The sequence below is a fragment of the Lutra lutra genome, chromosome 10 (genome assembly GCF_902655055.1).
Source record: "Lutra lutra chromosome 10, mLutLut1.2, whole genome shotgun sequence".
In the NCBI taxonomy this organism is placed as follows: Eukaryota; Metazoa; Chordata; class Mammalia; order Carnivora; family Mustelidae; genus Lutra; species Lutra lutra.
The window spans coordinates 76663731-76689735 of record NC_062287.1 but is presented as its reverse complement, the minus strand read 5'-3'; the positions used below and the strand labels follow the sequence as shown (position 1 = coordinate 76689735).

General features: G+C 37.2%; 2 protein-coding genes across 3 annotated transcripts in view; one reads left to right on the top strand and one right to left on the bottom strand.

The window, feature by feature from the left end:
• Positions 1-4548: 4548 nt before the first annotated feature.
• SVIP (small VCP interacting protein) lies at positions 4549-14684 on the top strand. The gene is made up of 4 exons (XM_047693220.1): positions 4549-4741; positions 7099-7149; positions 7621-7734; positions 12221-14684. The coding sequence occupies exons 1-4, from the start codon at positions 4688-4690 to the stop codon at positions 12233-12235; spliced, it is 234 nt and encodes a 77-aa protein (XP_047549176.1). The 5' UTR covers positions 4549-4687; the 3' UTR covers positions 12236-14684.
• A 2337-nt stretch (positions 14685-17021) lies between these two features.
• Positions 17022-26005, bottom strand: part of GAS2 (growth arrest specific 2) — a 126820-nt gene continuing 117836 nt past the window's right edge. For both annotated transcript variants that reach the window (XM_047693973.1, XM_047693972.1), the window contains exon 8: positions 17022-18799. In XM_047693973.1, the coding sequence (XP_047549929.1) occupies positions 18581-18799 (219 nt within the window). In that variant the 3' untranslated portion in view covers positions 17022-18580. The remainder of the gene's footprint in view (positions 18800-26005) is intronic.

Sequence of the window (26005 nt, the reverse complement as noted above, 5' to 3'; positions counted from 1 at the left end):
AAATAATTAGGAATGTCTGAATGCAGTAGGATGGGAGTAAAAAAAATTCCCAAAATGTTTCCAATTTGGTGAACATGAATCCCACAAATCCAGAAATTTTAATAAACACCAAGCAAGATAAAGACCAGACCTTACCAAAGTACCTGATAGTCAAACTACTGAAAAACACCAAAAAAGGAAAGGAAACACCATGGGAGACTGGGGTATATCATCATCAGAAAACAAGTAAACCAGGATGACATATTTAAAGGAAAAAAAAAGTCAACTTAAGTTTTATATGGAGAAAAGATATCCTTCAAAACTGAAAGGAAAAATGCAGAATATTTTCTCCAGAAAAGAAGATCCAAAAAAAAAAAAAAAAAAAAAAAAAAACACATATCACTAGCAGACTTGCAGGATAAAGTTCTTTAGGCGGAAGGAAAATGATATCAGATAAATTTTTGGATCTTCATGAAACAATGAAGAGCTCTGGAAATTACACATATATGTGTAAATATGAAAGGATTCCAATTTTTAATTTATAAAATAATTGACTGTTTTAAGCAAAACTAACATTTTGGTATTAGTAACATGCAGTGATAAAAATATATGGCAACAATAAGGGGTGGGAGAGGGCTAATGGAAATACAATTCCTTGAAAGCTTATATTTTACACAAAAAAGTATATTGTTTGAAGGGAGACTCAGATGTTAAGGATACATACTGTAAATACTAGAGAAACTGACACATACACAAAGAGATATAGCTACTTGTGAAGATAAATATGGAATGCTGTAAATTCATCCAAAGAAGACAAAAAGAACAGATTTGAAAATAAAACAAATGGCAAGATGATCGATCCCAAACTGATCAATAGCTACATTAAATGCAAATGGCCTAAACACTCCAACTAAAAGGAAGTAGTGAGAATTGTGAAGGATTTTCAATTTTATTTCTGCAATATAACAGGTTAGACTACCATACTTTTATAGACGCTGGCAGAAAACAAAGGACTTTGTTACTTCAAGTGCATGCTTACATTGGTTTCCTTTGACTCCCAAGCCCCATGGAGGGGCAGGTAGGCCCAGGTGGATGCTGTGCATACAGTGGGTTTGTATCACAGCTAAGGAAGCCCCAGTCTTCTATAAGGGGTTACTAGCAAACCTACCCAGCTTTTCCTCTGGAGGAGATACAATCTCTATTACGCTAAACAGCAAACAAACCTGCCCCAGAGGAGAATACATCTTCCAAGTTTGCTTATTGTACAAACATCCTTGAAAAGACAGTCTAGAATAAAAAATATTAAAACCTTTGCTTACAAAACAGAAACATGAAAGACCCATAGAAAAATTTCCCCCAACAGACAGAGACTGTCAAACTGGATTTTTGAAATGCAAAAAGAACTATAAACTATTTGAAACACATTTTGATATAAATATTAATAGGTTTAAAAATTAAATATATAAAATGAAAACAAAAATCTTAAGAAAACTAAAAGGCTATATTCAAAACATAAGTTGGTTGTCTGAACAAGTCATATTATTGGAGCTCGATGAACATTTTATAGTGATAAAATGTTCACACAAAATAATAATCATAAACATATGCACTCAATAACAGAGCATCAAAATATGTTAAGCAAAAACTGGACTGGAAGAATTCAAAGAACAGACAAATCCATAATTATAACTGAAATAGAAACATTCCTCTCTTAGAAATGGATGAGAAAATCAAATGACATTACCAGCCAATTATCTTACTGATATTTAAAGTATACCCCAATATAAACAGAACACATATACTTTTAAAGTACACCATGAGACAATAAAATAGACCATCTACTGGGACATAAAGTAACTCTAGGTGAATTTCATAGGATTGAAGTGCTAATATGTACTTTGGTCACACACACACACACACACACACATAATCAAAATCATTTTAGAATTAATTATAGAATATAAACTTTCCATAAAGTGGACAAAAGATTTTAACTATTTCTAAAAAGATATTCAAATAGCCAAGATGTACATGAAAATGTGGGAAATGCAAATTAATACCACTCTACACCCATTTGAATTTGTGGAACTTAAAAAGCTGATGGTACAAAAAAAAAAAAAAAAAAAAAAGCTGCCGGTACCAACTTTGGCTAGAATAAGAAGCAGTTGGTACTTTCTTACTTATATCATTGTTATGGAAATGGCAAAAGCACTGTAACTTACAAAAAAAATTCCTAACAGTTTTCCATACATGTGAAATATGACCCAGTTATTCCACTCAGTTGTTCACTGAAGAGAAATAAACATGTTCACACAAAGAATTGTACTTGACTATATAGAGCTTTGTTCATAACAGCCTGAAAGTGCAAACAGCCCATTAAGTCCACGGATAAAAAAACTGATTTTTCAAATGTTGTATATCAGACCACCTGGGTGGCTCAGTTGGTTAAGCACTGGCTTTTGGTTTAGGCTTGGGTCATGATTTTGGAGTTATGGGATCCAGCCCCGCACTGAGCCCTGTGCTCAACATGGAGTCTGCTTGGGATTCTCTCTCTTCTTCTCCCTACCCCCCCGCCTCGCTCCCATTCTCTCTCCCTCAAGTAAATTAAAAAATCTTAAAAAAAAACTAAAAATAAAATGTATAGTTACTTATCTGATGAGCATGGAGTACTGTATAGAATTACCAAATCACTATATTGTACACTATAGAAACCAATACTGTTTGTTAATATGCTGGATTTAGGAACTTACAATTACACAGATGAACTTTAAAAACTTTATTTTAATGGAAAGATAAAGCACACATGATATTCCATTTATCTGGAACTCTAGAAATATAATCAACCTATAGAGATAGAAAGCAATCAGTGTTTATGGAAAATGGGAATATATGGGGAAATAAATGGGAAATAAATAAATGGGAAAATATCCCATGTTCAAAGATCAGCATTAATATTGTTAAAATGTCCATACTACCAAAAGCAATCTACAAATACAATGCAATCCCTCTCAAAATTCCAATGTCATTTTTCACAGAAATAGAAAAACATCCTAAAATTTGTATAGAACCACAAAGAATCTGAATTACCAAAGCAATCTTAAGAACAAGGCTAGAATCATCACATTTCCTAATTTCAAACTATATTACCAAGCTATTAGAATCAAAGCAGTTCAGTTTGGCATAAAAACAGACATAAACATCAATGGAGCAGAACAGAAAACCCAGAGATAAATGCACATACATATGTTCAGTTAATTTTTGACAAAGGATCCTAGAAGACACAATGGGAAAAGGGTAGCCTCTTCAAGAAAAGTTGGAAAAACTTCGCAGACACATGCAAAAGAATAGAAATGGACTTCTTTTTTTTTTTTAAAGATTTTATTTATTTGACAGAGAGAGATCACAAGTAGACGGAGAGGCAGGCAGAGAGAGAGAGAGAGGGAAGCAGGCTCCCCGCTGAGCAAAGAGCCTGATGCAGGACTCGATCCCAGGACCCTGAGATCATGACCTGAGCCGAAGGCAGCGGCTTAACCCACTGAGCTACCCAGGCACCCCAGAAATGGACTTCTTAACACCATACACAAAAATCAAGCCAAATGGATTAAAAACTTGAACATAAGGCCTGAAACCATAAAACTAGAAGAAAGCATAAGCAGTAAGCTCCTTGACATTGGTCTTAGTGATATTTTGGATTTGACAACAACAGCAAAGGCAACAAGAGCAAAATTAAACAAGTGGGTCTACATCAAACTAAAAAACCTTCTGCACAGCAAAGGAAACTACGAACAAAATGAAAAGGCTACCTATGGAAAGGGAGAAAACATTTGTAAATTACGTATCTGATAAAGGGTTAATATCTAAAATATACAAATAAATCCTACAACTCAAGAGCAAAAAAAAAAATGACCAATTTTTAAAAATGGTCAAAGAACCTAAATGGACTGAAATGGTGCTCAACATCAATTATCAGGGAAATGCAAATCAAAACCACAATGAGGTCACACCTGCTATGATGTCTATTTCCAAAAAGACCAGATAATTGCTGGCAAGGATGTGGAGAAAAGGGAACCCTGTGTGCAATTGCTGGAACTGTCAACTGGTAAAGCCACCATGGAAAATATGGAGAATCCTTAGAAACTAAAATTAAAACTACCATATATATGATTCAGGAATCCCATTTTTGGGTATAAGGTCAAAAGGAAGAGAGCATTATCATAAAAAGATGTCTGTAACCCCATGTTCACTGCAGTTATTACAATAGCAACGTAGGGAAACAATGTGTCCACTGACAAATGAATAAATACAATACGGTATATCTATTTCTCTCTCCCCATCTCTCTCTCTGCCCCAAAGCAGCAGGCTTTTCCTCACAGGGAGGCCTTGTTTGCCCGCCTGGGACCGGCAGGGAGCTGTAGGGCTGCGCTGGGCAGGGCTGGGCGCGGTGGGGAGTCTCCTCTTGAGGGAGGTGGTGCGAGGCAGAGGCGGGGCGGAGAGATGAAGGGGCGGGGCCTCGGAAGGGGGTGGAGCGGGGAGAAGCCGGGGGCGAGGCGGGGCGTTCCCGCAGAGGGGCGGGGCGGAGCGGAGCCGACGCGCAGGTCCCGGGTGGGGGCGGGACGAGCGCTGCGAACCTGGGAAGCCAATCTGACCGCGTAGTTGGCACTGCCGGGTCTGGGGCGGGCCCAGAAAAGGACCCCCAGCCGCGCTCCCGATGGGGCTGTGCTTTCCCTGTCCGGGGGAGACCGCGCCTCCCTCGCCGGACCTGGTGAGTAAGGCCGCGTCCCATGTCCCCCGTTCCCTTGTGGCCGACCCGCGCCGTGCGCACCTGTTCTCCGGAGGGGCGCGCCAGGAGGCCCCGCGCTGTGGGCACCGGGGCGGTTGGAAGCCGGGGCGCAGGCTGAAGAGCTAGCCGCTGGTGGGTGTCAGGTGGCGAAGACCTGTGTGTGGACGCGCCCCGAGGGACTTCGGGTCAGGCGGCGGGACCTGAGTCGCCGCGGCCGCCGCCGCCGCCTCCGAGTCGCTCTCTCCACTTCGGTTACAAAAAATTGCCCACAGGCGGCACCACGGTGTTTACCTTTCGCAGACTTAGGCGAAATTGGGAGCTCGTAAGACGCAGGCGTACGCAGACGGTGCGGTGTACGGGCCATTCTTGGCGGTGCGGTGGATGGAGTCAGGGTGCGAAAAGAGTTCCTCACTTCGTCTCCCGAGGTGTTTAACCTTCTAGGAGATGTGCGTTTTCCTGTGTCTGTACCAACTGTTTAAAGAAGGTGCTCAGGGACGCCTGGGTGGCTCAGTTGGTTAAGCAGCTGCCTTCGGCTCAGGTCATGATCCCAGCGTCCTGGGATCGAGTCCTGCATCGGGCTCCTTGCTCAGCAGGGAGCCTGCTTCTCCCTCTGCCTGCCATTCTGTCTGCCTGTGCTCGCTCTCTCTCCCTCTCTCTCTGACAAATAAATAAAATCTTTAAAAAAATAAAAATAAAAATAAAGAAGGTGCTCAATAAAGTCTCTTACGCTCCTCCTGTGCTTTATTGGATATCCTAGTAATCGATGATTTCCCATTACTATTTCTCTCTTTCAAGTTCTTCCTTTTAAAAGAATACGGATTTTACATAGTAAAGAGGGTACAATTTGTAATCCATGTTAAGCAAATAAAAATGCAGGGTCCCCACTATTTTTAAGTTACTTAAATTAGAATTTTTAGATAAATTTTAGATAAAAAAGAATACATTTTAAAAAAAATAGATGTGCCTCATGTAATATTTGGGGCACACTTACACTAGAAATTAGTCATTGTCTAGATGAAATTCCTACTTAAGTAGGTGGTTGGTGGTACAATCCATTTATACTTTTTGTAGCTTTCTATTTACAATAGTATCTTTACATTAATAATCCTTACAGGTTGTTGATAACAGAAAAGCTGAATTCCTCTGTTCTCCTATCTGAAAATTCGTTGAAGGAACTGAGTTGTTTAGGGAAGTACATTAACTCTTCAGCCATTTGATTATGGGTACTAAAAATGACCTGGAAGTCAATATGGGAAAATTTACCTGGTCTTTCTTGTACGGTTATTTTTAAATGTTGTTAACTTTGTTTATATGGCTGTTAATAAAATACCAATATACTAGCATTTGTTAAGCCCTGCCCCTCATCGCCACAGATAAACACATGGCTCACTACTTGAATGTCACTTTATCTTTGGAGCTTATTAAGGACCACCCTAACTAAAATAGATCCCCTACTACACCACCCACTCATCCTTCCATTTCTTATCCACCGTACTCATCTTTATATTTTCTCGAAGCACTTACTACTATTTAACAGACATGTATTTACTTGATTATATTTACCTGAGTCCCCCTCATAGGAATGTAAGTTCCATGTGTATGGAAATGTTTGTCTGTGTTTTTTCATTGCTGCAACCTCAGCACCTAGAAAAGTTCCTGAGGCATGATAACTACTCAGTAACTATTTGTCCAGTGGATGAATGAATGTATGTATTGTGGTATGAAAAACAAAGGAGCTATTAACACAGCTGCCAAGAGAATTGTTTACTGTCTTATGTATTTAAAGAATTTATAACTTATAATTGTTAATAGTAGCAATACATGGTATAAAAATAGTATCCACTGTTTCCCAACATGGAGCAGTACCTCTTACAAATTCCCTTCAGGGCTTCATGTCCTACACAATGAGATTTAGCCCATTTCATTCATGAACATTTCCTGAAAATACCAGCCTACTTCAAACCACATATTTCCTTCCTTTGCCTTCCTAAATGTCATTTGTTGTATTATTGCCCTAACTAGCTTGTAAGACCTTTAAAAAAAAAAAAAAAGCAAATGAATTATTTTATAGGCTAACCTGAATATGTATATATGCATATGTAATACATATTATATATATGTGTCTTATCTTGTGCTTATTTGAAGACCTATCGATTAGAAGAACGAAATTCAGGAAGTTAAGTATTTCACAAACATTGTAAACAGTGGCAGTCTTAGTGGGACATTTTGAACAAGTACTAAATATTTTTGTAAATCGGTTATATTATCTCTAAGATATAAATTATCCATGATAATGTTTCATTTTATTTTAAAACATTTTTTTGACACGTTTTCTTTAGGAAGAGAAAAGAGCAAAGCTTGCAGAGGCTGCAGAGAGAAGACAGAAAGAGGTAAGAGTAGAAATAAAATTCTGCTCGTGTAGATAATTGGGTACTTCATTCTATTTATTACTAGCATTGCTAAAGAAAATGGTGTCTGATAACCTGTAAATTTACATGTAATCATTTTTCAAAATGATTTCTATATTTCTATAGGTTATATTAATGCAGTTATATCATTTAATGCATGAAAATTATAGATGTCTTCTGTAATGTGAGATGCCCCTTTAATAACTTTCTTCCTTGGGATTTTATGATGATGCCTTATAAAACACTGACAGATGTGAAATTTAGGGAAAAAATACCCAATGAAGAAATGATAATATGTTTTATATAAAGCTGTTATAGAAACAGTCTTGTTCTTTATAACCAAAGATAAAACCCCTCACCTCCAAAGAAAAACCTAAAAAGCAACAAACACCTTTTGGATACTGAATACTGATTTTTGTTGTTTTTCTGTACCACTTAATAAATTTTCTAAAGGCTGCATCTCGGGGCATTCTGGATGTTCGGTCTGTGGAAGAAAAGAGAAAGAAAAAGGAAAAACTAGAAAAACAAATGGCTGAATCCAGGCCCCCACCAGAAGGTGGACTTAGGGTAAGTATTAAAATTAAAATTAAGGTTTAATTTACCTGGAGTTTTTAAAACCTTCAGTAACAGTCTATTGAGTAATTCCCTCTTGCAATGGATTATCAGGAAGTTTTGAATAAATTGAAAAGCATGAAAAGTAGAGATTGGGAGAAGTGCCAATTTATTTGGACATTCCAACGTTCATTGTAATAGATTTGCCTTCTTTTTCCCAGAAGGAAAATAGATTGTTTTTCCAGATTATCTTGACACTACATCTTAGTATTTTATATTTATATAATTAATACTAATACATCGGAAACTTAATATGAGGAGTAGAACGAAGAACATAAAAATCACCTCAATTCTGTGTCATTTTGACAGACATCATTTCTAATATCCATTTATTCATTAATCTTATTAAATTGGATTACACTATGGATTCTCTTTTTTATATATAACCTACATTTTTCACTCAGTGTTTGAAGTTTTTGAGTTTTCTATTGTCCGTCCTTATCATGGTTAAGTAAATTGGACAGGAGGGTGTACGGGAGGGTGGGGAGTGTAATACACGTGCCTCATACCTCCCAATGTAGCGGTTGCAGTTCTTGACACTGGAAATATAATGATGGACAAGTTAAACAGGTCCCAGAACTTGGGGATCTTTATTGTCTGCCAATCTATAAAGGTTTTATTTTACACATTAAAGTTCAAGAAAATATTTGTTCAGATATTAAGATTTTATTCTTTGATCCATTTTTTTTTTTTTAAAGATTTTATTTATTCATTTGACAGACAGAGATCACAAGTAGGCAGAGAGGCAGGCAGGGAGAGAGGAGGAAGCAGGCTCCCCGCTGAGCAGAGAGCCCGATGCGGGACTCGATCCCAGGACCCTGAGATCATGACCTGAGCCGAAGGCAGCGGCTTAACCCACTGAGCTACCCAGGCACCCCTCTTTGATCCATTTTTAAAGAAAATAAATTTCTTAAGTATATTTGTGAAAATCAATATCCCAAATTTTAGTTGTTTATATTTAACTTGTCAATGATTTATTAGCACTTATTTTGCTGATTTCCTGTCTTCTCAATGGTTTGCTTTTTTTAAATTTTATTTTATTTTTAAATTTTATTTATTTATTTATTTATTTATTTATTTATTTAAATTTATTTGACAGATCACAAGTAGGCAGAGAAGCAGGCAGAGAGAGAGAGGAAGAAGCAGGCTCCCTGCTGAGCAAAGAGCCCGATGCAGGGCTCGATCCCAGGACCCTGGGATCATGACCTGAGCCGAAGGCAGAGGCTTTAACACACTGAGCCACCCAGGCGCCCCATATTTTATTTTTTTATATCTAGTTAATATACAATGTTGCCTCAGTTTCAGTGTACCACATAGTGATGCAACTTCTTGACGCATTTTGCTATGCTCACTTCAAGTGTAGCTACCCTATCACCATACAACACTATCACAATACTACTTTTTTTTTTCCTCCTAAAACTATATCTGTAAATACATACATGTATATATCCTCCTAACTGTGGAGCAGGCCACTTAGGAGCCTCCTGATCAGAGATGATTCTGGCTCAGTGCTATAACATAGAAATAAGATTTATCTGTGTGTGTTTCATCATTGTATATTCATCTAATTTTTTAATAAGTGAAATTAATAGAAAACAAATTTTTTATTAATTTTTAACAATGTATAGATTAATTGGTTTCAGTGGTAAGGTAAATAACTGTGACCATTGTGCTTATATTTTTTTATATACTTCTACAATAGAGTAGAATAAATCTACCGTAAAGTAAAATAGTTGGTTGATACAAAGTCAAATATTTATCAGAAGTATAGAAGTTTAATTATTCCACTGAGATATAGGTCTCTGCTACTTGGTTTACTTGATGGAAGTTTCTCAAAAACAAACAAAAAAAAATTATGAAAAATTGTAGGACTGGAAATGATGCTGAGGTACTGAGCAGCAATTAAAATCACATACAAGGTTATAAGAAAATGATACTTACATATAGCCAGAATTAAAAAGGTACTTATTTGACATATTCTAGCCTAACCAGTTTCACATCAGCTTTTAAACTCTGGGAAAGAAAGAACCTTTCTGAACTGAACTTGAAGCATAGCCTGAAACCTATACATTAGAAATAAATTGGGCCATGTACTGCTTCTGGTCCCTTCAGAAGGACTCAGAGTTAGAATCATCCCAATTTTAAATTAAGTACCTGTTTTTCTTTGTGTACTGTTCTTACAAGAGAGCTCTCTGGTTCTGTTAATAAAAATCACCCTCAAGGCCATCAGAGTTGGACAGTCGCTCATTCTGATAAACCACAACTGTTGCACACTGTGTCATTTTCCTTTGGAATATTCCTAAGCACTTCTACCGTAAATACATTAGCTTTAAGGGACATGCTCCTTTCTCCTTGACCACCTATGTAGATCATCAAAAGCATACAGTGAAGTTCAAAATCCGTTTTTAGAGGCTCAGAACTAACAGAAGGGGGAACATAAGGCAGAGTGTAACTTTAATTTTCAACCCTTCCTGGCCTAGGGGCCTGTAAAGACCGCTGCCAGGCCTGTTCTACAGACTGGCCTGGAGTGTCCTATTATGTAGCTAGATTCTTCCTAACCAGACTCCATAGTTTGAAGAAAACATGTCCTTTCCCTGTGTTCATGAACACTACATCTTCATCTCCTGTCTAGCTCTGCCTAGGATAATTGGCATTGGCAATGCTCAGTATCTTCTGGAAAGGCAGCTTTATTTTTTTTTTTAATCTTTTTAATTTCTTTGTATTGATATACAATGTTACATTAGTTTCAGGTATACAACATAGTGATCCACAAGTCCATCCATTATGCTATGCTCACAGGTGTAGCTGCATCTTTCATAACCCTGTTACAGTACCATTGACTGTATTCTCCAAGCTCTACTCTATACCCCATGACTTATTCATTCCATAAGTGGAAACCTATATCTCCCACTACCCTTCACCCATTTTGCCCATCCTCCCACCAGCAACCATCCATTTGTTCTCTGTATTTATGACTCTGTTTCTGCTTTTTAAATTTTTTTTTTTAGATTCCACATGTAAGTGAGATCATATGGTATTTTTCTTTCTCTGACTTATTTCACTTAGCTTAATACCCTCTCATTCCATCCATGTTGTTGCAAATGGCAAGACCTCATCCTTTTTTTGATGGCTGAGTAATACTCCCTATTGTGTGGAGGGGAAGGGCACACACAGCACACCTTCTTTATCCATTCATCTATCGATGGCCACTTAGATTGCTTCCATATCTTGGTTATTGTAAAGAATGTTGTGATAAACATACAGGTACATAGATCTCTTCAAATTAGTGTTTTCATTTTCTTTGGGTAAATCCCAGTAGTGGAAATACCCGATCAAACAGTATTTCTATTTTTAATTTTTGAGGGTCCTGCCCCATACTGTCTTCCATAGTGGCAACGCAGCCTTATTTTAAGAAGTGAGTGTGGTGCTGACATCCGGGTGCACACTAATAACAGGATATAACAGTACAGGAGTAGTGCATGTACTCTCATGCAGTGGCTTTCAACCCTAGCCATGTGGTGGGAACTCAGGAGGAACTTTCTAAAAAGATTGACCCTTGGGTCCCACCTCATACCAATCAGAATCTCCGAGAGTGCGAGAGTGGAATTCAGTCACCAAGACGTTTTTAAGCTCCTCAACCTAATGCCAGCTCTAGTGTTTTTAACACTGGTCTTCAGAGATACATTGTGGGAAATAGAGTCCCATGCTAAAAACGAAACAAAAACAAACAAACAAATTTAAATCCCGGATCCTATATTGTACACTGAATCCTTTTTTTTAGAAATTAAAAAAAAAGGCACAGTGTTCAAGTCTCTAAGAAGTCCTAAAATAAACAAAAGCATCTTTACTTGGATTAACCCTGAACTTTCAAAACTGAAGGACAGATTTTTAAAAGAAAATGTAACACCCAGTAAAATTCCTTGGATGTGCATGAAAATCACTCCTCAAGAGACTGGTAAATACCTGGTACCATCCCAGTGGCTTTTTCCAGAATTTACTACTGCAGATTTTATAGAGTTGCTTGAACAGAACAACAAAGTTTCTCAAGTCAAGCAAGGAAAAAACTTGGACAAACCATTACTTAATTTCTGCAAGTTCTTAGTTCCCTGCCTCAAACAGGAATTCCTCTATTTTTATTGTATTGGTTTCATTGTTTTTATTTTGTGGTGTTTTGTTTTATTTTTCCTGAACTGATTATTAGATATTTGGGATTTAACTACCCATGAATCTGCCCAGATACTTTGTTTCACTTCTTCGTGTTTTTAAACAATTATATATCTTATTTCAGATGTTTGACCATAATGGAAAATCATACTTATCACTACTATGCACAGAAATCATTTTGCATTTGTATAGCCCACATTCCTATTTTTGTTCACAAGGATATTTTAACATAACTTTAAATAAAATTTACTTTTCTCCATGTATTTTTCTTTTCTAGTGGACAGTTTCATGAGCATAACATGGGTGGAAAAGTCTATTGCCAGTAACGAATATCTGCAATCAAGTGGACGTCCTCCGCTTACTTTCTTCTCTTTGAATAAATGAAGATCCAGACTTTGCAATTTTAGTGCCATTAAATGCAGTCAGTACTTTTCAATATCGATATACTGAAAATGCTTTTGATGTTCAAATTTAGAAAATGCCAGACCTTTCATTAAATACTTATTTTCTTATATTTGCTCTTCTGCAGACAGTAGGCGATTTGCCCTTATTTAGGAGTTAAAACATGGACCTAAATAGTGAATAAATGTATACTGCATGTAAAAAGTCTGCCTACATCTCAGACATTCAAGTTTGCTGTTGTATTTTCTCTCCTTCATAAAATTACCTTGCAATCTATAGTTTTCTGCTTAACCTTGTATCTCTTTTGATTTCATTATTTATGAAGGCTTTTGCTTAAACATACGGACTTCGTGCCTTTAAACTGTTCATCAGGGAAAATTTTGAAAAATCATTTGAAGGGCTTATGTGAAGGAACACTGTAAATTTTTATAACTTACTAAGTAATATTTGTAGAAAATTATGAATTTCTCCTAATTTGTTTTCTATTTCCGTGGCTTATAAAATTAATATATGGTGTTTTACATTGCAATAAAGTGGTTTTTTGCTTGCTGAATTTAAAATTATATATTAGTAGTGCCATCAGAGGGCGGTGATGGACTGTTACACAATATCAGATTCAGCTCTAAAGATCTTTGTAGTAACTGAGTGAGTTAAACTAAGAATCTGGATGGGCTATACTGAGTAGTAATATGTTTTTCCAAATTTCACAGGTGTTTTTATTCATTAGTATTTATTAAAGAATGATCATAAGATTTGTACAGATGTGAAATTGCCAGTACAAACATGAATGTATGAAATAGAAACATGTCAGTACTGTATTTTAAAAGGTCTACTTTAAGCATAAAGTACTATGAGGTTAATTCTGTGGGATTCAGAGTCATAAACTTTTCACATTTGTGTTTATTAGAAACATGAGTTTATAGCATTTCTGTTTTTTGAGTTTTCCTTTCTTGTGTATAATAAGCGAAAATACAAGAATTTCTTTCTTTTAATTTGTTTGCTCTTTTGGATGACAGGGCCACAATCTGAGCCCTAAATTAGAATTCATAGATAGTAAGTACCAATAGGGATTATAAATTAAATAGACCAGCTCATTTGATCTACGGAAAGAAACTGAGCTGTTATTGTGCTCATCCCTCCCACAAGGCTTACATTATATAGCAGTATATTGTATATGTTAATTTTAAAGAGTTTGAACTATGGTGTAAGTCTTTTGACTCTTGTTTGGAAAAATTACTTTTTCTATTATGTATAGAGTAGTTTGTGAATACCCAGTCAAGACATATATTTAAACAGGCTCAATTTTCTTCATCCTTTAGAATATTAGTGATATTTTTATTCACAAAGGATAATGAAATCATTAAACTTTATTTTAGAAATAAAATTCTTGACTTTATGAACATGATTAATTTTTCCAAGGCAGAAAGGAAGAAAGATCCTCAATAGCTGAATAGATATAGAACCAAATCATATTATCCTTGAACTGTGCAAATCCTTCATTCTGCTTTAATATATAAAGAACAATTTTATCTGTACTACCTTAAGAATTACAACTTGGGTTGGTGTAAACAAAGGTTTATATCCAGGGGATAATGCCCTATTTCTAATAGAGTTTATATCTAAATAGCATGCTTATTTACTTTTGAACCATGAATGTATGTTGGTGTATTGCCTTCTGGGAACAATGGGATATGCTGCTCTAGCCAGTCATGCATGGCCTGCTTCCGTGGGTTTAATCCTCGTTCCCCAAAACCACAAGGGATGCATCGGCTAAGGCGTGATACTAAAATGCTAAGAATAGTTTTAGGAAGGGGAAGGGAAAAGAGGAGATGAGATGCTTGATAGAAAACCAATCAGTGACTACTAAAAAAAAAAAGTAATAATTGTACATATACATTCAAGCATCTCCCTCATCAAGTTATGAATCAGTTCCTGATGGGAACCTTAACTTGGAGCCAATTTCCCATAAATCATCATTTAAATAGGAAAATATAGTATAATACTTAATATGTGACCCAAACCCTCAAAAAATTACTAAAATATAACTGAAACAGTAAAATGCATATATGTTAACTCTCATGTTCAGATGTAAAATGCTAAAACTATGGCTTCTTAATTCTAATCATCATGCTAACATGAGTGGTAACAAAAAGCTGTATATCATCACACAGCCCCTTTGTTGACATGCTGCATGTTGTTTTAAAACATCTATACGTGCTACTATGGTTCCACCGATTGTATTTGGAATGTAATTAATAGTTTTCACACACATGGTTTGTTGTAAATTCTGTATTGCCTTATGCGGACACAAATATACATTTTTCCTATATAGAAATTGACTTTGGCTGTCTCTTTAACAAGTTTTTTTTGTTTTTCTTTTTAAAGATTTCATTTATTTGACAGAGATCGATCACAATTAGGCAGAGAGGCAGGCAGAGAGAGGGGGAAGCAGGCTCCCCGCTGAGCAGAGATCCCAATGCAGGGCTCAATCCTAGGACCCTGGGATCATGACCCGAGCCAAAGGCAGAGGTTCTAACCCACTGAGCCACCCAGGTTCCCTCTTTAACAAGTTTTATCTTCACTACATATTAAATAATTAGAAGTTAGGTGAATGGTTGGGAAACCATGACACTCCTCTCTTTGGGATGAATGAGAACAACAGAGCTAATGGCTGTTTGGTATGTTCATAAAATCCCTGAATTTATAGCTAGGCATGGTTCTTTTTCTATACTCGAAAGGAAGAGATGATATTGTTAGCTTCCTGTTTTCATAGAGAGATAGCAAAATAATACAAAGTTTCTAACTTTCCTCCTCGGTACCCCAGGAGAATTGACATCAGCTTTGAATTTTCCTTTTCCCCTCCAACAGTTCAATGTGTTTATCTTTGATAAGAATTATTCTACGCCCTTAGAAGAAAAAGTAACTTGTCAGTTTTAGTTTCAAGTAATATCTGAGTAAATAGGTCGGTAAGAGAGAGGTAGGTAGCTAGGCATCTCTCTCTCTGTTGATATTTAAGGTGTGCGGTGTTTTTTTTTTAACATTTTCAAACAAGCATCTCAGATCCCCATGACTATCACATGTGCTTTAAGTTGATGCAAATGTGGCTCCATAGCCATTTTCTTTGATTTTCTCAAAAGCCACTTAGAAGGCATTTGTATATTTCACAAACTTTGAACAAGTTTTGGGTTGATTCAGAGAAGTCTGTTCCAACAACTCAAACAGTTTAAATTTCTCATATGACATAATTTTTTTATTATCCTGTTCTCCTTGTTCTAGATATGTCTCATTTTACAAATATTGCCTCTAAATATGGTTATTATGGCCTGAGAACTGAAAATTCATAAATTACTTGACCTGGATATTATACTTTATTATATCTTTGATCACACTGCCTATTCTTATAGCCCATACTTAAGTTTCAAATTAATCTCCTCTTAGTTACAGACAGGTTTGAGCCCATTTTGCAAGTACTTCGAATATAATCTCAAATGGACCTAATTAGTTTTGCACACAGATTGACTCTTTCTAAGCTATTTTTCTGAAATCAGTTTTGTCACATAAGTCAGAAATCAAGTTATCCTAACTCCTTACTCTATACCTACTTCCTAAGATGTTACTTTCTCATTCTACATTTCTCAGATAGCTAGGGTATAAGTAACAGACATACTTAAAATAGGTTAAAAAATACCAAGCATCTCATGCAGACAATCCTTAAATATCTACACACAAATTTGTAGAACTAAGGAGTTTAGAAAGGTTCCAGAATACTAAACCAATATATGAAAATGTCATTTCTATTTCTATGTGCAAGTAATAAATAATCTGAAAATTAAGAAATAATTTCAATGATAGTATCATCACATAGAAGAAAATACTTGGGAAAAAGAAGTAAAAGATTTGAACTAAAACCTATAAAACACAGTTGAGAAGTTAGAAAAAAAATCTAAATGGTTGACACCATTGCATATTTATGGCAAAAGGTATTTTGCAAATGTAATTCAGTTAATGCCCTTAAAATGGGGAGATTATATTGTATTATCTAGATGGATCAAATCTAATCACATAGATCCTTAAAAGCAGAAAATCCTTCCAACTTGTGATTCCAAAGAGATGTGAATAAAGAAGTATCATTGAGATACTATATTGCTGACTTTGAAGACAGAGGAAAGACATGAGCCAAGGAAATCAGGCAGCCTCTAGAAAGCAGAAAAAAGCAAACGGATTCTCTCCTAGGCCCCTGCTGACACCTTGATTTTAGCCCAGTCACACCATCTCAAATTTCTGACCTATGAAACTATAACAATAAATTTGTGTTGTTTAAGCCACTAAGTTTCTGGTAATTTGGTACATTAGCATAGAAAACAAAATAAAGTATTTTTTTAACCTATACATTTTTAAACTAAATTAATGAAATTAATTTTAATTCTTAAAGATATAGATATAGGGGCGCCTGTGTGGCTCAGTGGATTGAAGCCTCTGCCTTCAGCTCAGGTCATGATCCCAGGATCCTGGGATTGAGCCCCACATTGGGCTCTCTGCTCAGCGGGGAGCCTGCTTTCCACACCCCACACCCCACCCCCGCCTGGCCTCTCTGCCTACTTGACCTCTGTCAAATAAATAAAATCTAAAAAAAAAAAAAAAAAAAAAAAAAAGACATAGATATATTTATGGAAAAAGGTAAGCACTGGAGAAAGTTTTGATGAAAACATTATTGTAGATACAAAGAAATTCAATGCTCATATTAGTTTAGGAACATAAAAATCAAATCATTCAATGTATTTTAAAATATACTACAATTATTACTGTTCCAAGGTGATTTTATTTCTGACAAAACTTTAATTTTTTTCCCCCAGAACGATTACCACCACTTCCAGTACCACCAAATTATACAATGCCTGTTGTTTAAAAACTTCACAAATAACAGGTTGTATATACTTTGACTAAATCAGTCATGTGACAAACTGAGACGCTTCCTCCCTGACTTTCTGGAGCAAGAAAGGTGGATTTTTTGTTGTTGTTGAAAAATGAGGAAATGACAAATTAATTCTGCCTATACTTAAGATACTCAGGATAGCACTTAAGGGATTACCTATGATAATATCTAGGTTATCTGCTGAAGGGAACAAACAATGCCACCACCCAGCTGCCCAAAGTGAAGAAGCACTAGCTAACCCTAATTTGACCCTTCCTAGAACTCTCAGGGAAAGTCGCCACTTGAAGATAATCCATATTTCAGAATGAAGCATCGATATAGAGACAGATAATTTTTTTAATTTATCTTTTTAATTCTTGAATCAGTGAGGACAATAGTTTGCTGCTTAAGGGTACAAAACAGCCCTGTCCTAGGTATACAAGGGTATACATAAGTCTGTAACAACATCAGCTACAGTGTATTTACTTTACTAGACAGCATAGCAAAGTAGGATTAACTAAAGATATATTTTCATAAGAAAATGCTTTAAAATAACATGAAGTCAATGGACACTTGACTGTACAATTTACTGTCAAAATATAAACGTATGTCAGCTTATGTGTGTGAATTACACTAAGTCAGTCTCAACACCACCATGTACTTAGGAATGTATGAAATACTTCATAAGCGATTCTCTAAAGGGTGTACTGAAAACTTCCAAAAGTACCCCAGATATTTGGTCATAGATAAGGAATAAACTTTAAGGCAATCTTCCAAGCAAATGTAAACTTTTCTGAAGTGGCCTTTCCAGTAAAGTATTACTGTTGTGAACGCTCTGCACTTATTTATGGTGCGGTTGAAGATTTTTTAGTACATATTATCACACTAATTGTCACCTTTTTAAAAATTAGCTTAAAAATCCTGCAATTATAAAAGTGTCTGGGGTGCTTTTTGTAGACATAAGGCAGGCACTTCCTGTTGACTGATCTAGAAATCCTAAATATTTTCTTCTAAGAGCAGTTTTTTATCTCTAGCTAGGATTGTATTTCTAACATATACTAAATACTGTGTTCACATACTGAAAAATAATAATTTGCCTACACTTTTTCTAATTTAAATGAGTTTAGAATTTAATTGGTGGTTTTCTACAGAAGCAACAAAATAAATAGTGCTACTCTCTGAACATTTTTCAATAGTAATGGCATTTTTCTGTCTGTTACTCCTTTTTTCAAAGTAATTTTCAGAGCGTGTGGACTAAACTGACTACACTGGAGAAGTGGGTACAGGCCATTATGAGAGTCCCCTTATAGCGACCAACTAGTTTCATTTAATCTCCTTCTTAGCCTTATAATTGGCAGAGACCACCAGGTAATTATCTGGATTCATGTCCTTAAGGGTTGGAGATTTGCTCTGGATGGGGGATGTTTTGCCATCAACACGGGAGATCTGCAGCATCCGGCAGGGGTCATGTTTCAACAAATACCCTGCAAAAGTTTCCCATCCTCCTCCCACACGGACCATGACATGTTTGTTGTGCAGCATCTGAAATGAAAGAAGAGCAAAAGGATTACATTCTGAGAATTCTTACAGTATCTCAAATCCACCTTCATTTCTACTCCTGTTACTGTTTTTTTGTCTGTCTTGTTTTTCATGCCCCATTGTTTTCCTACTTGGTGCCCAGCATCTGAGTTAACATACAGTTTGTGAAAGAGGCTTTCTCTTTCCCATGTAAGTGGATCATGGGCACACATGCCCAGGATCCAGCGTCACCCTGCTATGGGAATCTAAGGGATCTATGTATAACCCCTTGTTTGGTTGAATGTGTCTGGAAAGTTTTCTCTGATGTTCCATTATAGACTCATCACTGCCCCCATTTTCTGCCCATTGCCTCAGTTAAGTGCTACATTCTTCTCACCACGTTGTTCCCCTCTGAACCAGGACCCAAAAGACCATGGAAATGTCTGCCATTGACTATCATGTGAATAGTCACACAAATATTCAATATGAAATAGAAAGGAAAAGTACCCCGCAAAAACTGAAGTCTTCTCCAGGCACTGAGCCCTTCAACGCCAGACGTTGTTGAATGGCCATTTGTTTCCCTTTACTCTTTTCTTTCTTTCTTTCTTTTTTTTTTTTTCCCTAATTACTTAAAAGAATAACTTACCTTCCAGGCCCATGGGCCATCTAGAGTTCCAGATTAACAAGGCTGCCGGTTAAAAAAGTGAAGAATATATGGTTCTTTTGATCTAGTAAAACCATGTCAGAGCTGCACAGGTTTGGCACGGAGAGCCAAAGAATTTGATCTTGGCTTCTTTCAAATATCAGAAAATGTAAGGTTAAGGGGAGATGTTCCTCCATCATCAAAGACCCTGCTGACTCTGTTCCCTGCCCACAAAGCAATATAATCTTGGGAAGGACATATAGTGATGCGTGAGGGAATTTGAGGAATCATTTTCATCACAGAAGCTATCAAATCTACTTGAATTTCTCTTGCTGTGCCAGTTTAAGATCTGGAGTTTTGTTTTTTTTTTTTCCTCCCATCAAGTGGAAGATGACTTTTGCTTACTGCTTTCATTTACCTATTGAGAATCTGATGGAAGTTCTGGACTCTTTGAATCCCTGTATCCACAAAAATCTGCATGTGTGTTTAGGGGCTTTGCAGACACCCAGAAATCCACCCATGGACTCAAGATAAATCCTGATGCATGCGGTTGATGTGAAGAAGTTTCAGATGTTGTGCAAAGTAACAAAGTGCTGGATATCAATAAAAATGGAGACTCATGAAAAAGATGAAGTGAAATTTTACTCTACTGGTTATTCTCATTTAGAGAATAAGAACCATAATTAGAATAGAATTAGAATAAAGGACCTTCAGAAACATCTAGATAGAAGTTTTTAAACTTATTTTGACATCAGGATCTACTTGTTAAACAAAATCTCAACAGGAAGCCCTGTCATATGAAGCAGACAAAGGAGTCAGGATTCAGCTGTATCTCTTTCGCCTCCCCTGGTCCTGCCAATAATACCATGATCTTATTTTCCAGATGAAGATCCTGAGGCCCAGATCTTTGGTGTGATTTGCTGAGACTAGTGCCAGATTTCCTGACTCCAGTCTAATACTTGCCCCACAACAGTTCTTCTTTGTAAAGCAAAATCCATCAAGGCTTTTTATAATTGGACTGACCCATTTCCATTCCCACAAGCTTCTGTGTGTGTCTCTACTGCTTGCTTCCAAAACTTGGAGTTACTGGGACAAAAATTGCAAAGGCCGGCATCCAAACAGTATTCTGACCCTTTCTCCCATTGTTCTAGAAAACAGTTTTGCCTATTGTTGATGTTCTGGCACTTCCTAGCCCTGCAAATTACATTTAAGAGTTGTCGTTAAGCTTCCTAGCGATGAATGCCTGGCAAAACGCACAAATTCACCTGACTATGAGCAGACTATTTCAACCAGAAGGAACCACCAGTCCATACAATTTTTAGATAATTAGCTAACTCTGGAAAACAGTGAAAAGAAATGTTTTTCTGCCTGGCATATATGATCATTGAGATACAAACCCTTCTTGCAGATTCTTTAATGAATCCACATGTGCAAAGTGGATCCAACATGAAACTGTTCTGCAGAATGTGAGGAACATAGGAATTAAATTTCTGCCCACCTTATCTTCCATATCCTTTCAATAGTTAAGCAGTAACCTATAATTCTCTAAGAAGGTCAGTGGTCAAACTGAACAACGGTTTCAAGCATGGGATTAAGATTTCATGGCCATAAGCACTTACACCCTTGATGGCAGAGATTTAAATTCCATGCCTTATCTTAGTATGTGCTAAGTCTCAAGAAAAAAATAATAATAACACCCATCCCCATCTCCACAAACTAAACCCCTACTATTTTAACCTAATAACAAATTAACCTGCTATAAACCACACTACTCTCAACTCTTCCCTCCCACCCCCCACAGTGCTTACTCTACAAAACCCCAGCCTTGAATTAAATGTAAAATCTTCTAAACAGTAGAGAAGTTGAACTCCTGCTGGAAGAACTCTTTTCATCTCAGGGATTAGTGATGTTAGGCCAGTTGCAATTAATTGATCCTTTTGGTTTGGTTAGCTCAATTTCTTGTTCCTCCCTATTATTCTCAAACACACTACTCATCTCTGTCCTTCTCATTCTACTGATGGCTTCACCATCATCAGGCATGGCTTCCTCTCTCAGCACCTCCACTGGCTAATTTACTCCAATCTATATTTATCCTTTTCTCCACTTTCCTCATCACAGAAAGAAGTCCTCCTGTCCAAAGTCAACTCCTCCCCATATGTCTTAATTCCCATTACCACCATGCAGAAGATCCTGAATCAAACATCACATCTCTCTTCTCTCTCTCCAACTTACTGTACCCTTAGCCTTCAGGGGATAAACATATCCAAGCCTCTCTCACTCTTGTACAAAGCAAAACTCTGCTCTCTCCATACCAGGCTTCTTTGTTCTCGAACGTTTTCCTTATAACTGAGCTTTCTGGTAAGCTTACACATGATGTCTTTGCTTCCACCTTCCTATTAATTAGTTAATTCTTCCACCACCTGTTTACTGACTAAACTTTGAAGGGAATCAGATGACTTCTTGAATTGTCAAATTCAATGGGTGGTTCTTAATCCGCATCTTTCATGATCACTCAGGTAAGGTATCTGATTAGTACTGACCAATCCTTCCCTACTGCTTTATTCTCTAGGATAAGACTCTCTCTCCTGCACCTCCTCCTACCTCTCTCCTTAAACTTTCTCTGTGTCTTTCACAGGTGCTATTTCTTCTGCCTACTTTTAAGCTTTGTTGTTGCAAATGATTCTGAAGGATTCTGTCATTTCTCCACTGCTTTTCTCACTCTGACCACTCTATATCTGGAACCTCACGGTTTTCTCTACTATCTACTTTTATCTCTCAAATTATAATTCTGGCCTTTGCCTCTTCCCTGAGCTTCCAAATGCAAGGGCATAACGAGCCCACCACCTTTCCCCTTCAAATAGAAGGCTCCACAGGCTTTTCCTAAAAGAGTCAATAGGATGGGCATTCTCTGTAACTAGTCAGACACCAAAAACATTCATTTATCACCCAAATGATTCTCAGGGTCTATGTTATTGTTACTGTTATTCATTTCAGTACCTCATCCTTTTCCATGGGCCACTGTAAGAATCTCACTGCCTCGAGCCTTGCTGAGTCTGGTTTAGTAAATCCATTCCCACCGAAGGGAGTTCCGCAAGTGCCTGTTGGATTGTCTCCTGCCTAAATGCCTTCACTAGCTCCCTCCCCCCTACAGGCTAATATTCAGTTCCCTTTACACCAAGACCACTCCTGCCGGCCTCACCTGCCCTTCCTTGAGCTCTGGACCCATGAATTATTTTAGTTCTAGGTTCCCAGATGGCACAGCCTTTCTTTCATGCTTTTGTATATTTGTCCCTAAATGTGGAGTGTCTTTTCTGCTTTGCTGTCCCTACTTACCAGGACCACAAACATTAATTCAAACATCACCTCTGCCTGAAAAATTCTTCACCATCTCCTTCCTTACCAGATAAGAGAATGTTTCCTTCCTGTATGCTCTTTAGGTTGCCTGTGATTCATTGTTTCAGTCTACGGTAACTGTCAATTTACCTGCGTGCCTCTTTTTAATAACGTGTGCACTCGGGCGCCTGGGTGCCTCAGTGGGTTAGGCCTCCACCTTCAGCTCAGGTCATGGTCTCAGGGTCCTGGAATCCAGGCCCACATCAGGCTCTCTGCTCAGCAGGGAGCCTGTTTCCCCCCTCTCTTTGCCTGTCTCTATGCCTACTTGTGATCTGTCTATCAAATAAATAAATAAAATCTTTAAAAATAAATAATGTGTGAGCTCTCCAGAGAGAGTGATGATGCATCTCATTTCTTAAATTTCCCATATACAAGCTCAGAACAGTATCAATATTGTTATCGTATTAATACTCTTTTCCGTGTATGCTTCCACAGGCTCTACTTAACTTTGCTTAGCTGATGATGTCATTTTCAGAATTATTCCATTTTATAGATGGGAAAACTGATGCTTTTAGAAGAAGGACTGATGTCCTCAAGCCACCTGTGCATGATCACACCACAAATCAATGGCAGAGCTGAATAAGAATTATTTTCTCCCATTAGGTCACACCCACTGATTCTATAAAATATTTGCTTAGGTACTTGCTAGTGAAATTTAGCACAGGCAAGGAACTGTCAATGTCAGCTTAATCAGCAGCTTAAGCAAATTAAATGCCCATGTAAAATGATTTATGGTGCTATGTTCTAATAAACCCCATATAAACATCGAATTTCATTTCAGAAGGTTATCTTGCAATGGTCCTATAATTACTTCAGAAATAAACTTGTGTCAAGCGCAGGTAATAGGATAGAATATATTTGTAGCCAGAGAGCTGTCAGTGTAAGTAGGACTAGGCTTTGATTGTCTGTTCAGTTACAGTGCCTTTATTTTCTGTGTTTCACAATGCTGAGTAGTTTTGCATTCTCCATTCCAAAAGACGACTCCTCTCGACTGGTAGCATAAGCGCACATGGCAATTGAGTATTTAGTATTGGTTTTCTGTACTATTCTTTGGTGTGTGTCTTCTCAAGGAGAGAAAAATAAGTTAGAATTGCTACAAATCTTCTCCAAGACTGCACGTTGCAAAGCGATAGTGTTTGCACGTTGAGCCTATTCTGGCTGATACTAGTTTTTCCAGGGGACCTCACTCCTCACTGTGCCTTTGAGCCTACTGAAAGGAAGAGGATTCATTACTGACTTAGCAACACCTTTCAATGCTGAACGGGGGAAAAAAAACCCCACAATACCAAAAAGTCTGTCTCCACGTTTCTCTCAATGGCCTCGAGAAGTTCAAGCAGATTTGGGCTGTTGGAGACATGCAAATATTTTCTTTTTTGGTGGCTGTGAGTAGTATACATTCCTTGCCCAAGAAGAGAACCATATGTCTCAAAAGTTATGTTTTTAATAATTTCTTTCGGTAATGGGAAAAAAAATTCCCATCCTTATCAAGGGCATTTGCCTTATGACTTGGTCTCTTATGATGCAATTATGTGTCATTTTCCAAGGAGGCCTCTTCATATGTGCCAGCAGCAGGGAACCCTTTTCCCTTAGATGACACAGAGTCATAATATTAGAGCACCTATTAGGTGTCTGGTGACCTACAAACACACCTTGTTAAAATGAGTAAAAAACAACACTCAAACCATTGGCAATGCTCTCATTTCACAGGTGTACAAACCAGTGAAGAGAGAGCCACACTAGAAATCGCATCTCCCTTTTCTCTCATCTAGCACAGGGACTTACAACTAAAGAGCTGTAGTCTTCCAGAAATTATTATTCTAAAAATGAATCCAATACTTAAAGATGGATGAATCACTTGATATATTGATCCAGCAGGGGTTGGTAGGTAACATTTCCAGTAAACTCTTTTACTGGATACAATGTACATTTTGTAAGGCTACAATGTGGAATCTAAGGCCGGCTTCCTTAGCACCACCTTTCAATCTTATCTTCTTAACATTATAAGGTAAAAAACTATCTCATAACCAACCAGTTCTGTAGCTCATCCAGACACTTAATTCAAAGGGGAAAGAAATGGCTGAAAGGAAATAAGGTAATTCTCCTGTATCAAGTTAGAACACAACAGGAAATTTTAAAGTTGTAGAAATGATTCACCAACAGCTCCCTACAAATGTTGGCATCACTGGGGTCACTATGGTATAGGGGTTCAGAGCTCTGGCTCTTATAATACAAAAGGATTTCAGAAAGGACATTTTTTTCTCCCCTTAGTTTTGTAGCTTGGAGAGACAGACTGGAATTACATTATGTGTTGGTATTAAGGAGCTTAAAGCAAGGAAAATTTGTATTTTTCTTCCTCTTGGGAATATCAACTCACTTTTTGTTCACAAGGCACAGCTGATATCTATGTAAACCATAGAAAATCCTGTGTTTCACTAAGTGAAAAAAAAGGTCATGTAAGAGAAACCCCCCAAAATATTATGGGTTTATTGATGATGTATGTGTTTTTAAGATGACCAAGCTAACTAGAGCTATATTATACAAGAAATAAACAAAAAAGGCACCAACAAAAATAAACAATCAGTAAAAGAAGTGTCTTTGGATAAACATAATTTATATGCTTCATATTCATATTTGATAGCATTATTTTATCAATTCCCCAGGAAATATGTGTGAATATTTGTATCTGTCCTAAATCATAATTCTTATGAAACATTTTAGGTGTCACCTCCTTCTCAGCAAAACACTGATAAATCTTTTTTATTCTGATTTGAATCTTAGGTCCTTGACCTTGAAAACAGAGAAACAGGAGTATCTGTCAAGTTCTCTGAAAACTGTTGTCAGTAGCCCCTTAAGATGTGAAAGCTTCCCAGCAGGAAGCCCTCATCATCTCTCACTCTTCGCTACTCCACCCTCTACTCCAGTGCCAGAATGGTCTTTCTAAAAGGAAAATCTGGTCAGGCCACTGCCTTGCTTAAAAACCCGAGCATGGGTCTCCATTGTCTCCATTGTCTGTAGTGCTTCTTAGCCATTTTTAGCTCCCACTCACCTGAGGAATATGACTCATTCTCATTAGCACAAGAAGCCAGTGGCAAAGATTGTGGAAGAGCAGTGGGGTGAATGCACGTAAGCGTGTGTGTATGTATGCAGGGACAGGGCAGAATCTGCATCTCGAGGGTGGGTAGAAGCACATGTAA